This window comes from Hordeum vulgare, chromosome 5H, assembly GCF_904849725.1.
Source record: "Hordeum vulgare subsp. vulgare chromosome 5H, MorexV3_pseudomolecules_assembly, whole genome shotgun sequence".
In the NCBI taxonomy this organism is placed as follows: Eukaryota; Viridiplantae; Streptophyta; class Magnoliopsida; order Poales; family Poaceae; genus Hordeum; species Hordeum vulgare.
In genome coordinates this window covers 549,066,592-549,081,850 of record NC_058522.1, presented here as the reverse complement: position 1 = coordinate 549,081,850, position 15,259 = coordinate 549,066,592, and the positions used below count along the sequence as shown (strand labels likewise).

Below are 15,259 nucleotides of genomic sequence, written 5' to 3'. Positions count from 1 at the left end.
TTCCTCATCTTAGGCGATTGAGTTCAAGATATCTGATGCGCACGCATGACACTCCCCAAATAATCAAGCGTCTCAATTAGCAAGAACACTTGTGACAATAATGGGCCAAGCCAGGTGGAGGTGGACATACATAACCGTTGGCCAGCTCCACCCACCACAATCTCATCTCCTACCCCTGACAGACAGTTGCGGCACATGCTTAGCGCCACTAATCGCGGGTGCTCGCATTAACGCTCCCATGATTCTCTTGATTCCCCCTCATGTGGTTCCAGATTAGATTAGCACCCGCATGCTTCTGTTGCAGAGGGAGACACCAGGCGCGGATTAAACTAGATCTTGGTCAATGTTTTGCAGCTACTTGTTCGTGTGGTTTACAGTTGGCTTAGGCTTGGCTTAAGCAGCAGGTTAACAGGGAGTAGATCGCCTAGGATTAGGATCCCACTTGGGCTGGATTTGGGATTGGCAGGCAGGTATGCATGTGTGCCCTCTGGACATGTAAATCATGGCCATCTAGCTGGTTGGTTCATGACAGTTTTTGGAACATATCTGAAGCAGCAATCATCCTTATTGGCTTATTGACTCGATCTCTCACGCGTGCGTGGTTGTCGTTGATGTGCAGCTCCATAAATTACACTTAACTCATGTTGATCGCTCGGAGTCGACGGAGGAAATTTGCATCGATCGCTCTTGTCAGATGAACTCTGCCCTTCTTAGTTTCTGTGATGACAATGGACCTTTGGTGCGCTCATATAGCCCTTCATGCTGCACATGTACGAGTACCAAGCAAGAGGCCGGGCTCTGCACATCTAAAATTCTAAACACAACTTGTCAGACAGTGAATGGCAATGCAAGCTTTGGTGTCTTCTTTAGAGCTGTTCATGTACTAAAACATCAAGCATGATGGTACGTGAAGAGCTGGGAGAAGCCGCGAAATACGTCTAGATACGTCCACTCTTGGACAAGTATTTCCGGAAGAAGGGAGTATGCATGTTATTTGTGTGTACACCACAATTGAACAGACAGGGAGCTACTAGCAGAAGAAATTTGAAAGGTAAATATACGGACAATCAAGCGTTCACTATACATCGCGGAAAAATAAATCCTCGCCTTCGTGCTACAATTCTTGGTCAGACCGAATAACCAAGAACACCTGAATATGACATGCTCCATTCCATCCATGGCGTAACTAAAAATTCAGAACTCTTCTATCTTCTTCTGTCACTGGCCGTGGGGCCTCAAAGTCAGGCTTCGGAGTTGGCGGTGAGCGTGGCTAGGTCGAGCGGCTGCGCGTGGTTGTGGTCGTTCTCGTAGGTGACGATGAGCATCCCGGCGTCGCCACGACACCGCTCCACGTGCTTCCTCGCCGGGCAGTCCTTGATGCTGCTGCACCGGTAGTATCCCCTGCAGCCAACAACAAAGTTCACTTCATAGTTCATACCCCCGCCTGAGTTTATTACCACCTGATCCAATTGTAATGCATGTCTCACTCAGCACCGAATGCATGATTTGCTTGCACGCCCAATGAATATGGTGAGATGGACACGGCCACGATGCATGTCCACAACTTCTTACTGACATTTCTAATTAAGTTTGGTTCATTCGTGGAGGATAATACTTGGTGACATTTCATAACAATGAACGTGAGAGTTGAGAGAGATAGACTAGTTAACCAAGATTGTTGGAGCATATATAATATATGTACCTTGGGTGTGGAGATCCTTTGATGGGTTTCTGCCCGTACTTCCTCCACGAGTAATTGTCCGACGGTATATCGGCCACCTTGTCGCTCACCGCCGGCATCCTCACCACCCTCTTCTCCCTCGGCTTCCTGCAAAGTGCAAACCAATCACACGACTGTAAGCAAGGCGCACGCAGTCGGCAGGGTTAAGTTAAGTAAATCAATGGCGCATGCGATGGGCACCGACTTTTTCTTGGGGCAGTGGCATTTGCCGTCGTCGTCGGCTTTGTGCGCCGCCTTCCTGGACGCCGGCGCGCAGGCGGAGCTCTCCGACATGGTGATCAGCTGGCTGCTCATGTTGGTGAAGAAGGAGGTGGCCGCCGACGAGGTGCACACCGAGTTGTCGAAGCTGAAGGTGATCACCTCCGGCTCCTTGCCGCTCCTCGCCGCCGGGATCTCGATGTGGAATGGCTTCTCGCTCGCCGGCTTCTGCTCGAAGTGGAACCTCTTGTTGTCGCTGCTGGCCGGCCTCTGCTGCTCGAGCGGCCTCTTCTTCTGCTGCTGCTGCTGCGGAATCTGATGGTGGAATAGGATTTGAGGAGGAGGTGGAGGTGGCGGGGGAGGAGGATGACTGGCCGCCGGAGCTGCCGAAACTCTCGAGCCGTTGATCTGCGCGGCGGCAATGGAGGCGGGAGTAACGCCGCACCCGCTCAAATCCAGGAGCGGCGTCTGGAAGAACATGCCCCTGTCTGTAGGCTTGGCCGCCGGAGCTGCCGAAACTCTCGAGCCGTTGATCTGCGCGGCGGCGATGGAGGCGGGAGTGACGCTGCACCCACTCAAATCCAGGAGCGGCGTATCGAAGAACATGTCCCTGTCTGCATCACAGTTGTCCGCCGGTGCAACGACCTTGCCGTTGCCGGCGGCACAAGGAGCTGCCGCCACCACCGGCACCGGCATCTGCTTCAGCGGCGTCGGCGGCGCAGGAGTGCTACTGCTACTCCCATGGAGCTGGGGGGCAGTGGCAGTGGCAGTGGCAGTGGCAGGTGGGCAATACGGCACCGGCGGGGGAGGGTGGTACTCAAGGAGGCACCTCGCAATGGGATCGCCGGCCGGCGAGCTCCTCCGGCCGACCCTGGCCCTCGCATGGCCGACCCTGCTGCTGAGGATGTTGACCACCTTGCCGAACCGGGACACGGCCTCTTCGGTCTCGGCCGCGACGGCGGCGAGCCGGAACGGGTCGCCGGCGGACAGCGAGAGGCGCGCGACCAGCCTCTTGCAGCTCACCACCGCCGCACGGTTGGCCTCCTCCACCCCCTCCATGAACAAAGAAAGAACCCAAGAATCTCGATGGTGCAACGGAATCAAGCAGCTCTAGTCTACAACTCTAGATTGGAACGAGCATCGACAAGACGAGTATGTAAAATGGATTTGCTCAAAGATGGACAAGAGTTTCACCATGCGAGCACATGCAGAAGCTTCACAGGGTCGCAGCAATGGCGGCCGGAGCAGGAAAAAGTTTCCGCTGGATCTCGCGGCGACTTTATACAGGGAGCATATGCGACATTGCTGCTGGTCTCGTTGGGACCTTCACCTGTGCCGGAAGTTATTGGCGGGAGTATTATATCCCGGTTGGGAGCGAGAGGCGGAGCACTACCGGAATAAAATTTTGCAAGGTCAACTAGGCTGGTGACGATCGCAGCCGTCCATTTGATCCACGGCCAGGATGTTACTCCATCTGTCCTTTTCACTCAACGTCATACAAAATTTTCCCTATTTTTTTAAAGATGGTCAATTAAACACTGAAAGTATTGGGAACCGTGCCGCATAAATAATTTCATTTGAGAAAATGCCTTCAGCTGTATGTATAAACCTGGTCCACTAGAAACCTGCAGAAAACTGTAATATATAAATTGCAAGATCAATGGTTTTTAGAAGAAAACGCAGAGAGAAACTCGGCGAAGACTTTGCTCAAGACCACATTTTAAAGAGCAGCTTGGTGAATGGGATAAGTTTTTCTTCAGCTGTATTTTACTTTTGCCAGCTCACTGGCAGAATGGATCAACGTTTCAAAGCCCCCTCGTTATTATTCAGTTGAACCGATCAAACTCCAGCCGTCATCTCAAGTAAGACACACAAACAATTCCCATGGAAATTCTTGTGCCAAACTTCTTTAACCGATGTGTGAATGATTGTCATGTTGGGTCACTGTCATAGTGCCATTTGATTAAGTCAACACTAGGCAATACGAGACCGCAATAATTCAATGCAATAAGAAAAAAGCAGCTAGGTATGCAAGTTGTTAGGACAATACAATAATCCCAACGAAGATAAAAAATGCAGTTGTGAATTCTAAAAAGTAATGTGGAATTGAACAAATTAAACAACCAAGATGAAAATATAACCCTGCACTACTAGGAAGAACTCTATAAGTAGAAACTTAGCAATAGCGTGGGGCAAGATGTCACCGCTGTTGCTAAGTAATAGTAACAGAGGGATGGACTCTGCTTTACATGTATATGTTAGTAGTAGCATGGGCATTGGCACACCCAATACCGCTAAGTGGTGTCATACGTACCTCCGGGTCGGTCCGTAGAACCAACATGGGACTGAGACCAGTGATACATGTAAGTCACTAGCTGTACCATGTGTCGTCTAACCGACACTGCGACTACTCGTACACGGGGACAAATTGTGGGTCACACTTAGTAGCAATGTTTGTTCCACGCTTACTTCTAAGCACCTTATTTTCTCCCCGTAGCCCGTCGCTCTCACTATCCATTCCGCTCTCCACTCCCACATTCTCACTCACTCTTACAGTTCCGGTCTCGACGACGCTCGGCACCACGTGGCCGGCCCTCCTCAGTGCTCGCCCTCTTCCCATTCTGGCGGCCCTCCCTCGTGCCCGTCCTATCCCATCCCGACCCTCCTCGCGCGACGCCCTCCCTCTCCCATCCAGGTCCTCCCCCATGCTCGCCGGTTGCCCCTGCGCGACCCCTCTCCGGCTCAGCACTCCCCCCCCCCCCCCAAACATGAGCACGTCCGATGTGTTTAATTAGTTATAGGTTTCTGTTTTTTTAGATGGATGGATGCATTTATTTGAACTGTTTAGTTTTAGTTTTAAGTTTATTTTGTTGTTTGATAGGTGGATGGTTAGATGGATGTATGCATTTATTCAAACTATTCAGTTTTAGGCTTAAGTTTATTTATTGTTAGATAGATTGATAGATGGATGGATGAAATAAAATAGAGAACAATGAGATGAAGTTTATTTTGCTTGAGTGGTTACTTGATCGTTATAATATTGCTATGATTTTTCTTACACTTAGAAAATGAAGTATAATTTTGCAAGGAACACTTCCGAGTGATCTATGTTTTGCCGAAAATTTGATTTATTTCCGTTCCGACAAATTTGAGACGCATGATATGTCCTATTTTTAGCAAAGGGCCATGCCAATTTTTTTCATGGATTTAGGCACGACTTTTGCTAGAAAGTACGACACATCGAGTGCCCGAGATTCGTCAGAACAAGAACTAAATGACATTCCGGCAAAACACGTACCATTTTTTAAGGTTAACTGACTGATGCTTCAGGTTGATTTTCAGTCAGTTGGTACTCCTTGTGTGACTTTAAGTTAGGGAGAATCCCGACTGTTATCATGGGGTCACTTCTCTTTTGTCTTTCACGTGCTAGGACTTTTGGACGAAGGGAGGAGCGACCAACACCGATGGTCGAAATTTTTGTCGAGAGAAAGAATGCCGACTGTTGTCTTGGGGGTCGCTCTTTCTCTTTCTCCTAGTGATAGACCTTTGCATATGCACGGGGAGAAAGAGAGGAGTGATCAACACAGACGGTCGTAATATCAGTGCGAGGGAGTGTTCACCATATACAGTAATCATATCAGTGTGAGGTAGTACCCACCATATACACCATGAGAGATGCGATTTTCAAAGAAGACTTGACATACCGAAAGTCAACTCGTGGTGAGTTGTGTTGAGTTACTTGTACTTGTCATCGATTTTTTAATCTTCGAATTATGAACATAGAAAATGTGTGACGATGATGGGATCCCCGAGTGCGATTACTACTCCGACAATTGGGATATGCGTGACAGACCTAAACTAAAAACATAGGTGCTTCACCCTCACGCTTAAGCAGGGCTTTGTATATTTTATGTTATGTAACGACAACAAGTATGTAATTAAGCATGACTTGTGCTTTTTCTTTTGCTTTAACGTGTTATTTTGTTTTTTTACAATTCAACTAGTGCATCCCGTGCTATGCAAGGCATTATCTCTTAGACAAGCTCGATTTCGAAGATAGGGAGAGTATGGATACTAAGAAAGCTCACCTTAAGACGAAACAACATGATTTAGTTTTGGAGGTTAAGCTCTACAATGTAGTAAATCACAAACTTTTTGGTTGTCCAAATTGGATAGCACTATGCAAGGCCTACGGATTTCACGAGGATATGAAAGTAACCTTTGATATTGGTGCTGAAGATGATCCTAAAGATAATATCGACATTTGGATAGATGTGGACATGATTCCAATTCTACATCTATATGAGTTTGCGAAACAAATTTGTTAAGTAATTTATATTCTTTATTTAAAAATAGTTGATATTCATCCCTAATAAACTTGTTTATTTATAATTGACAACTTATTTCCTTTCTGTAAAATATATAAGGAAGGCAGTAGACAAGACCTACTTGTGAGGAGAAAAATTCTCTTGTCTCATTTATTAACAATGTTGAGACTTTTAAGATAAATTATGAAATAGGCGAAAATTATAGTGGATGCGTGCTACTAATCCACGCGCTGAACCATGGTAACATTCGTGCTGATTTTTTACTATTGTGTCACTAGTCCATATTTTACATACATTCTTCTTAAGCAAAACTACATTGCTAACTAGCTTACTATTATGTTCTTCAACTGAAGCTCACGAAGGATGTTGTGCCTTGTTTATCAAAGGTGACATGATTATTGTTAGCTTACCGTAACATCCCAAGAGCAACATTCCTTATATTGGAGGGATTTCTATTTATGTGCCCTTGGTTGCTTAGCACTCCTTAGTTCTTTCCCACCCAACTAACACCCCTCACTTTTCCCCTTCACCATTCGACCCGCGCTCAAGTCTGCCCAAAACAGAGCATCACTTGATTATGCATCGAGCTAACCACTTCAGCTGTGTGCATTTGTTTGCTTATGTGTAGAGCCGGGGCTAGTTGACTTGTCATTTCTAAGTTACATAAGGGCCCATAAATTAGTGGCACTAGAAAGAGATAATGTTCATAGATTAAGAGAGCGTTCATAGATTAATAGTAAAATACAACATATAAAGGGGAGGGGCGAACTAATACGTCGGATTAACTTAACAAATATGGTCATAGATTAAGATAGCAAACTAATATATATAGTTACATGAACCTAACTAATATATATTTTAAGGAGAGGGGCGACATGAGATGGCAGACCGATGCCGACGTGATAGACGTCGATAGCGACAACAGATGGGTGGCAACTTGTCTTCATCATCCAAAAGGATGATGGCGCCATCATCGTCATTGTGGTCTTCGTCGTCATGAGAGGATAGGATGACGACATCCAGTTCCTCCCCTTCCGCCTAGACGGCGGCCGCTGCATGCAGAGTGGCCGCCCTCCTCTCCTCTCGAGCCGTAGCTTATTCTTCAGCCGCCCGACGCCTGACAACCTCTGCCTACGTCATGGACAGGGATGCAGCTAGCACCGCCTCGTCGAGATGCTGTTGCACCGCATATAGGGCCTCTTCAGCCTGGGCAGTGAGCACGAGAGCATCGACGCATCAGGTGGTGCGTCTTTCTCGACCGCGTCTTCCACACCATATATGTCGAGGTGCTCCTACATTGCCTCGAAGGTCACCTCCTCCTCGACATCCTCCTCCTCGAGTGTAACAGTCCAAAACCGATGCTCTAGAAGATTCCCTTTTCAGTTCGCTATTGCAGTGTGATTTATTTGGTTGTCGCATTCATCATCGCACCATGCGCATTATCCGCATTGCATCGGCACTTCATTGCCATTATTTTTCAAAACTATCATCCATTATTGGTTGCAGGTTCTATCAGTTCTTGTCGTTGACCATTTCGAGACCAACCACACACGCACGCGCCAGCGACATCGATGAAATCTTGTTTTCAAAAGTGTGTATAAAACATTCTCGGAATGGGTCGAAAGTTGGCATGCGATCTAATTTTATTGTAGGTTGACCGTCTGCGAAATTTCGTCGCATTCAGAGGTTGTTTGATACCCGAACCATTAAATATATAGGAGCACTATATCTGGTCAAAATTATTGGACGTTTTCGGTTTATAGAACTCTGTCTCGGGGCTCCCACTTCCCTCTCTTCCCAGTTCCATCTACACAACCACTAGCCCAGCTAGCCCCTCTCTGCTTTCGTATTGCCCGATCTAGATCGAATGGTCTAAAAACGGTGTTAAACCCCAACCTAGCCATCTGTGCCTATAAAAAGAACCCTCCAACATATACAAGTTTGCACGAGCTTTGCGTATTCGATGGCCTTGGTTCGAATGGAAAGAACCCTCCAAGTTATGGGTTGGTATGGGAAACCCATGTGATGGGCACGATCTTGGCTTCTTCTACGCATCAACAATCATCACAGATGGGGATGGAGCAAACCCCCCCTTTTTGGGAGGCTCCTTGGATGAATGACACGAAGCCTAAGGAGATTGCTCCACTCATTTTTGCGGCTTCATCTCGCAAAAGCGGACAGGTTAGAGAAGCACCGAAGAACAATGCTTGGGTGGCCAAGGTAAATCTCTCTGCAAACTTCACTTTGGAGCATATGCGTCAGTTGGTGAACCTCTCGACGTCCATACAAGGCCTCACCTTGACGACCACGTTGAGGATGACATTATTTGGAAGCACACACCCAGCGGACACTACTTCGCGGCCTATGTCTACGCGGCCCAATTCTTTGAAACGATTCACTCGCCCATGGAGCATATGATATGGAAAGCTTGGGCCCCTCCCAAGGTCAAGTTCTTTTCCTGGTTGGCGACTCAAGATCGGATTTAAACAGCGATAGGCTCGCCAAGCGTGGATGTCCCAACTGTGATATGTGTCCCCTATGCAAGCAAGTTCAAGAATCCGGCCCACATCTCTTCTACAAATGCCAGTTCACGTCCAGACTATGAAAATTGATTAATAACTGGCTTCTTTGGATCGACTTTGATACTTCGGATTGGCACCTTCAGGACTCTGTTAGCAAATGGTGGTCCAAGAGATCCAATGATCATACCCCAAACACAAAGGCCATGGCGTCCCTGACAATGCTTATGGGATGGACCATCTAGAAGAAGCAGAATGCCCGTGTTTTTGAGCACAAATGCACTCCAACATCCATCCTGTTCAACAATATTAAGTGTGAGATAAAACTATGGATTATGGCTGGAGCGACGCATCTCAGAACTATTGTACCAGGAGAGCGAGGCCTTAGAATTATGGATCTTGTGACATAAATTCTATCCTCTTCTTAATTAATACATGAGGCAAATATTTTGCCCTGGTTAAAAAAACAATGTTGAATGGACGCTAACAAATCACCTAGTGCCCCTTCCCTTGGATGTAGTAGCAGACACTTCCTCTTTTTCGTTGAATTGGGGTGTGAAGGCTTTCTTCATTGTTTGTGCACATACAGATTAATGAACACATTCAGTTCAAGACATGAGGATAGAACAAACAGGTCAATACACTGTAAAATAAAGTAGGTTCCTCATTGAAGTAAATTAGCCAAATCAATGTTATGCCATATTGTTGAGAACCAGAGAAAGATATTCAGTCTAAAAGGACAAACACTAACAATGCGATTGTGGATACAATTTGACTAAACAATCTACATTGGTATGTACATAGAAGAAATGACAAATTCCCTTAGTTGAGCAACAAAATAGTTCAGTGACAATCCATGTCTAATATTTAAAATTGTGAAGCCGCGCATTGGTTTCCCAAACAAGCATCAAGGCCTTAACATGTGAACTTGTGAACCCATGCATTGATTCATGACATAAATAAATATAATCATTCATAAAGCTCTCATGACATAAATATTTCCAGGGAAAAACCTGGGAACGAGCCAAGCCTTGAGCCGATTCTTCGATATTTCTTTTGGGAAACGCCCGGAATCACCTGGGTAATTCCACTCAAAATGTTGGTGCCTCATTTAAGCGACACGTGCCATGTTTTTCCCTTAGCTCGCGTGTCCACCTGCTCTAGAGAAAAATCATTTTGCTCTTTGATATGTCTCCAACGTATCTATTTTTCCAAACTTTTTTGTCCTTGTTTTGGACTATAATTTGCATGATTTGAATGGAGCTAATCCGGACTCGCGCTGTTTTCTGCAGAATTGCCTTGGTGTTATGTTTGTGTAGAAATAAAAGTTATTGAATTGGCTTGAATATTTACAGAGAATATTTTTGAAATTAATAAAGAATATTGGCGAAAGAATCAACTAGAGAGGGGCCACCAACTGGGCACAAGCCTGCAGGGCGCGCCTGATGACGAGATGATGTATATACTTCTCGCACCTCGTTGGTTACCCCAAGTGGAAGGTTGAGATCTAATCAACAACAAGTTTTCCCTCACACGGGAACTGTAAGGTTTATCGAACCAGAAGGACTCCTAGGATCAACAAGTAGGTGTCTCCCACCCTGGCGCTAGTAAAGGACGTGGACCTGCACACACAACAATTAACTTTGCTCCCAACGAGTACAGAGAGGTTGTTAATCTCTCCGGCCTTGTAGTTTGCAAAGGATCAAAATACAAGCGGGAAAAGTAATAGTGATTGCAACAGAAAAGTAAATGAAAATGGTAAATGGTGGAGGTGTAAATAATGGTGGTGATATGGACCGGAGTCACATGATGTTCACTAGTGATGTCTCTCTACCAAAAGACGATAAACAACTATGCTTGGGTAAACAAATCACAATTTGGCAATTGACAGAATTATGAACGCACTTCAATGCTAATTATGCTACTTGATAGTTAGAGGCTCAATAGTAATGGGCAGTACGCCAAGACAAGTAGACCGTTTATTCATCAGCATCTACTTACTAATCATCCACCTTGAGATATCTATCCAGAACATCTCGCCGTATTAAGTTGCGAGCCACACCCAACGTGTAAACTCAAAGCAACGGACAACTGCATTAACGAACTATGCGTAAGGTAAACAATCCTTGCAACCGTGGTCACAAGCGCCGTTGTTTTCTCCCTGGTGGAACAACACATCCCCTAGTATCATGTTTCTGTCACTCAAGCTAGACATCGAGGGGCATGAACCCACAATCATGCATAACGCTCCCACTTGGAGTTACAATCTACTACTCGGCCAAAGCAATAAATAGAAACGGAGAACATGCATGAATCACGAAGGAACATAATATAAAAGGATAATCAAATATATAACTCATAACAATCTGAACATAATCTCTTAATCCATCGGATCTCAACAAACCGAGCATAGCAATAGCAAGAGAATTACATAGATGCCTTGATCATGTAGGGCAACTCACAAGGTCTAACCATTGAAGCACAAGATTGGAGAGAAGACATCACATAGCTACTGGTCATGGACTCATGGTCCATGGAGGACTACTCACCGCACGTCCGGAAGCGTCCATGGCAGTGGAGAAGCTCCCGGAGGTCAATCCTCCCTCCGGCAGGGTGCCGGGAAGAGGTCTCCTGACGCTCCCGATCTCGGGAGCGCTGCTGCGGCGAAACGATGGAGGAATTCGCGATTCTGGAAGTTGTGGAAGGGTTTCCTCTCGCATGACTAAATATAAGCCAAAGGAGGGCACTGGAGGAGGTGGGCCCCACCCAGGCAGCCTGCTGGCGCGGCCAGGGGGTAGGCCGCATCAGCAGGTCGCTTGGACGGCCCCTGGCCCCCTTTGGCCCATCTTCGGTGATCTCGAAGCTTCTGATTCACTAATTTTTTATATATTTTTCCTGGAATTTTTCAGGCTTCGGAAAATTGGGTAAAAGCCCCTGCAAAATAGACACCAGCAGACAGAAACTGGCACTAGGTGCACTGAGTTAGTAGGTTAGTCCAAATATGTGTAAAATGATACAAAAGTGTAGAAAAACGTATAACATTGTCACCCAAAAGATCATGGAACAAGCAAAAACTATAGATACGTTTGGGACGTATCAGCGCCCCCTAGGGTGCCCCCGTGTCTTGTGGGGTCCCTCTGGCTCCTCCGACCTCGTTTCCACTTCTATATATTCCTATCCAGGGAGGAAAAAAAATCAAGGGGGAGAGTTCATCGCGTTTTACGATACGGAGCCGCCGCTACCTCCTGTTCTTCCTCGGGAGGGCAGATGTGGAGTCTGATTTGGGCTCCCGAGAGGGGAAATCGACGCCGTCGTCATCACCAACCATCCTTCATCACCAATTTCATGATGCTCTCCGTCGTTCGTGAGTAATTCCATCGTAGACTTGCTGGACGGTGATGGGTCGGATGAGATCTACCATGTAATCGAGTTAGTTTTGTTAGGGTTTGATCCTTAGTATCCACTATGTTCTCAGATTGATGTTGCTATGACTTTGCTATGCTTAATGCTTGTCACTAGGGCCCGAGTGCCATGATTTCAGATTTGAAGGTTTATGTTTTCATGAATATATATGTGTTCTTGATTCTATCTTGCAAGTTGTAGACACCTATTACGAGTTATGATCCGCATCCCCCAGGGTGACAATAACTAGGATTCTTTCCCATGATTACCGTAGTTTGAGGAGTTCATGTATTCACTAAGTGTTAATGCTTTGGTCCGCTTCTCAATTAAAAGGAGGCCTTAATATCCCTTAGTTTCCATCAGGACCCCCGTGCCACGGGAGGGTAGGACAAAAGATGTCATGCAAGTTATTTTCCGTAAGCACGTATGCCTATATATGGAATACATGCCTACATTACATTCATGAATTGGAGCTAGTTATGTATCACCCTATGTTATGACTGTTGCATGATGAATGCCATCCGACATAATTATCCATCACTGATCCATTGCCTATGAGCTTTCCACATATTGATCTTTGCTAAGTTACTTTTTCGTTGCTATTGTTACAATCACTACAAAACTGCTACTGTCACGTTTGCCACTGTTGCCGTTACTTCCATACTACTTTACTACTAAATACTTTGCTGCAGATATTAAGTCTTTCAGGTGTGGTTGAATTGACAACTCAGCTGCTAATACTCAAGAATATTCTTTGGCTCCCCTTGAGTCGAATCAATACATTTGGGTTGAATACTCTACCCTCGAAAACTGTTGCGATCCCCTATACTTGTGAGTTATCAAGACCTTTTTCCGACGCCGTTGTCGGGGAGCATAGCTCTATTGTCTGAGTCACTTGGAATTTATATCTGTTGATCACTATGAAGAATATGAAAGACACTAATACCAAGATCTACCCCTCAACTACGAGGACACGTAAGGAACTTCCATCTAGCTATGCACTTGATTCACCTTCTGTTATGAGTAAATTTGCGACACCACCACCTGCTACTGAATCTAATATGTTGCAAGTAATTGATGATGCTACTTCTGTTATGCATGATGCTTATGATGATACTTTGCTTGATACTATTGTGCCACTTGGTGAATTTCTTGGTGAAAAAATTGCTAGAGTGAATGCTGAAACTGATGATATTTCTGAATCGGATGAAATTATTGAAAATGAACACTATGATGCACCTGCTATACCTAGCTTTCCTAGATATGAATTGCCTAATATACCTAAGGGTTATGTTATGGAAGGAGAAGTAGCTAGGGACTTTCTTGATTGTAAGGATAGAGATGATCTTAAGAAATTGCTATGCAAGTGGAAGCAAAAATCTTTGAATGCTAAAATGCAATATGATCCCAAGTTTGCTACTTCACCTATCTTTGTTACTGATAAGGATTATGAATTCTTTGTTGATCCTGAGTTAATTACTTTGGTAGAATCCGATCCTTTCCATGGTTATGAATCTGAAACTGTTGTGGCACACCTTGCTAAATTGAATGATATAGCCACCCTATTTACTCATGAGGAAAAAATTCCTTATTGCTATATTCTTAAGTTGTTTCCATTCTCATTACAGGGTGATGCTAAGATATGGTTTAATTCTCTTGCTCCTCGTTGTGTGCGTAGTCCCGAGGATATGATATTCTAATTCTCTGAAAAATATTTTACTGCCCATAAGAAACAAGCTGCCTTGCCGAAAATATTTAACTTTGTGCAGATTGACGAAGAGAGCCTCCCACGAGCTTAGGGGAGGCTTCTCCAGTTACTTAATGCTTTGCGTGATTACCCTCTCAAGAAAAATGAAATACTTGATATCTTTTATAATGGACTAACTCATGCTTCTAGGGACCACCTAGATAGTTGTGTTGATTTTGTTTTCAGGGAACGAACTGTTGAACAAGCTAAACTACTATTGAATAATATATTGATCAATGATAATGATTGGACCATTCCCGAACCACCTCCAAAACCAACTCTGAAGAAAAGAGGAATTCTATTCCTCAGTTATGAAGATATGCAAGAGGCAAAGAAATCTATGAAAGAAAAAGTATTAAAGCTTAATATGTTAAGAATCTACCACCTATTGAAAAATACATGGTCTTGATAACCCGACACAGGTAGTTGAGGTAAATTCTCTTTGTAGATTTGATGAAGGTGATATTCCTTATAATAAGTCTGCTAGCCAATGCTTGGATGAATTTGATAACTTTGTTGTTAAACAAGAAAATTTCAATGCTTATGTTAGTAGACAATTGAAACATAATGCTTACATGCTTGATCGCTTGGGCGATTATATGAGTAGAACTGATAATGACCTTAGGCTTATTAGTAAACATGCTTCCATGGTAACTACCGAAGTAGAACAAGTACTTGAGGCACAAAACGATTTGATCAATGAGATGATTAGTAAGGACAATGATCATTGATACGTCTCCAACGTATCTATAATTTTTGATGGTTCCATGCTATTATCTTGTCAAACTTTGGATGTTTTGTATGCATTTTATATCTTTTTTGGGACTAACTTATTAACTCAGTGCCAAGTGCCAGTTCCTATTTTTTCCGTGTTTTTGACCTTTTTTCATAGGAGAATATTAAACGGAGTCCAAACAGAATAAAACCTTCGAAAAGATTTTTTTTTGGAACAGAAGATACGCAGGGAGCTTGAGAACCAAGGCAAAGGGCACCAGGGGAGGCCACAAGCCCCCTAGCCGCGGCCGGGGGGGGGGGGGGGGGGGCGCCTAACAGGCTTGTGGGCCCCCTGTGGCTCCTTTGCCCTACTTCTTCCGCCTATAAATCCCCGAAAAATCTGAAACCACGGGAGAGAGCCACGAAAATACTTTACCGCCGCCAGAAGCTTCTGTCTTCGCAAGATCCCATCTAGGGCATGTTCTGGTGCCCTACCGGAGGGGGGATTTGGACACAGAGGGCTTCTTCATCAACACCATTGCCTCTCCGATGATGCGTGAGTAGTTCACCACAGACCTTCGGGTCCATAACTAGTAGCTAGATGGCTTCT

The 15,259-nt window shown here is 45.0% G+C and overlaps 1 protein-coding gene across 1 annotated transcript; it reads right to left on the bottom strand.

Annotated features, from left to right (window-relative positions):
* Positions 1-965: 965 nt before the first annotated feature.
* Positions 966-3,393, bottom strand: LOC123398892 (probable WRKY transcription factor 15). Its single transcript, XM_045093338.1, has 3 exons — positions 1,926-3,393; positions 1,703-1,828; positions 966-1,401 (listed from the first exon to the last, which is right to left on the bottom strand). The coding sequence occupies exons 1-3, from the start codon at positions 2,996-2,998 to the stop codon at positions 1,242-1,244; spliced, it is 1,359 nt and encodes a 452-aa protein (XP_044949273.1). The 5' UTR covers positions 2,999-3,393; the 3' UTR covers positions 966-1,241.
* Between the last annotated feature and the right edge of the window lie 11,866 nt (positions 3,394-15,259).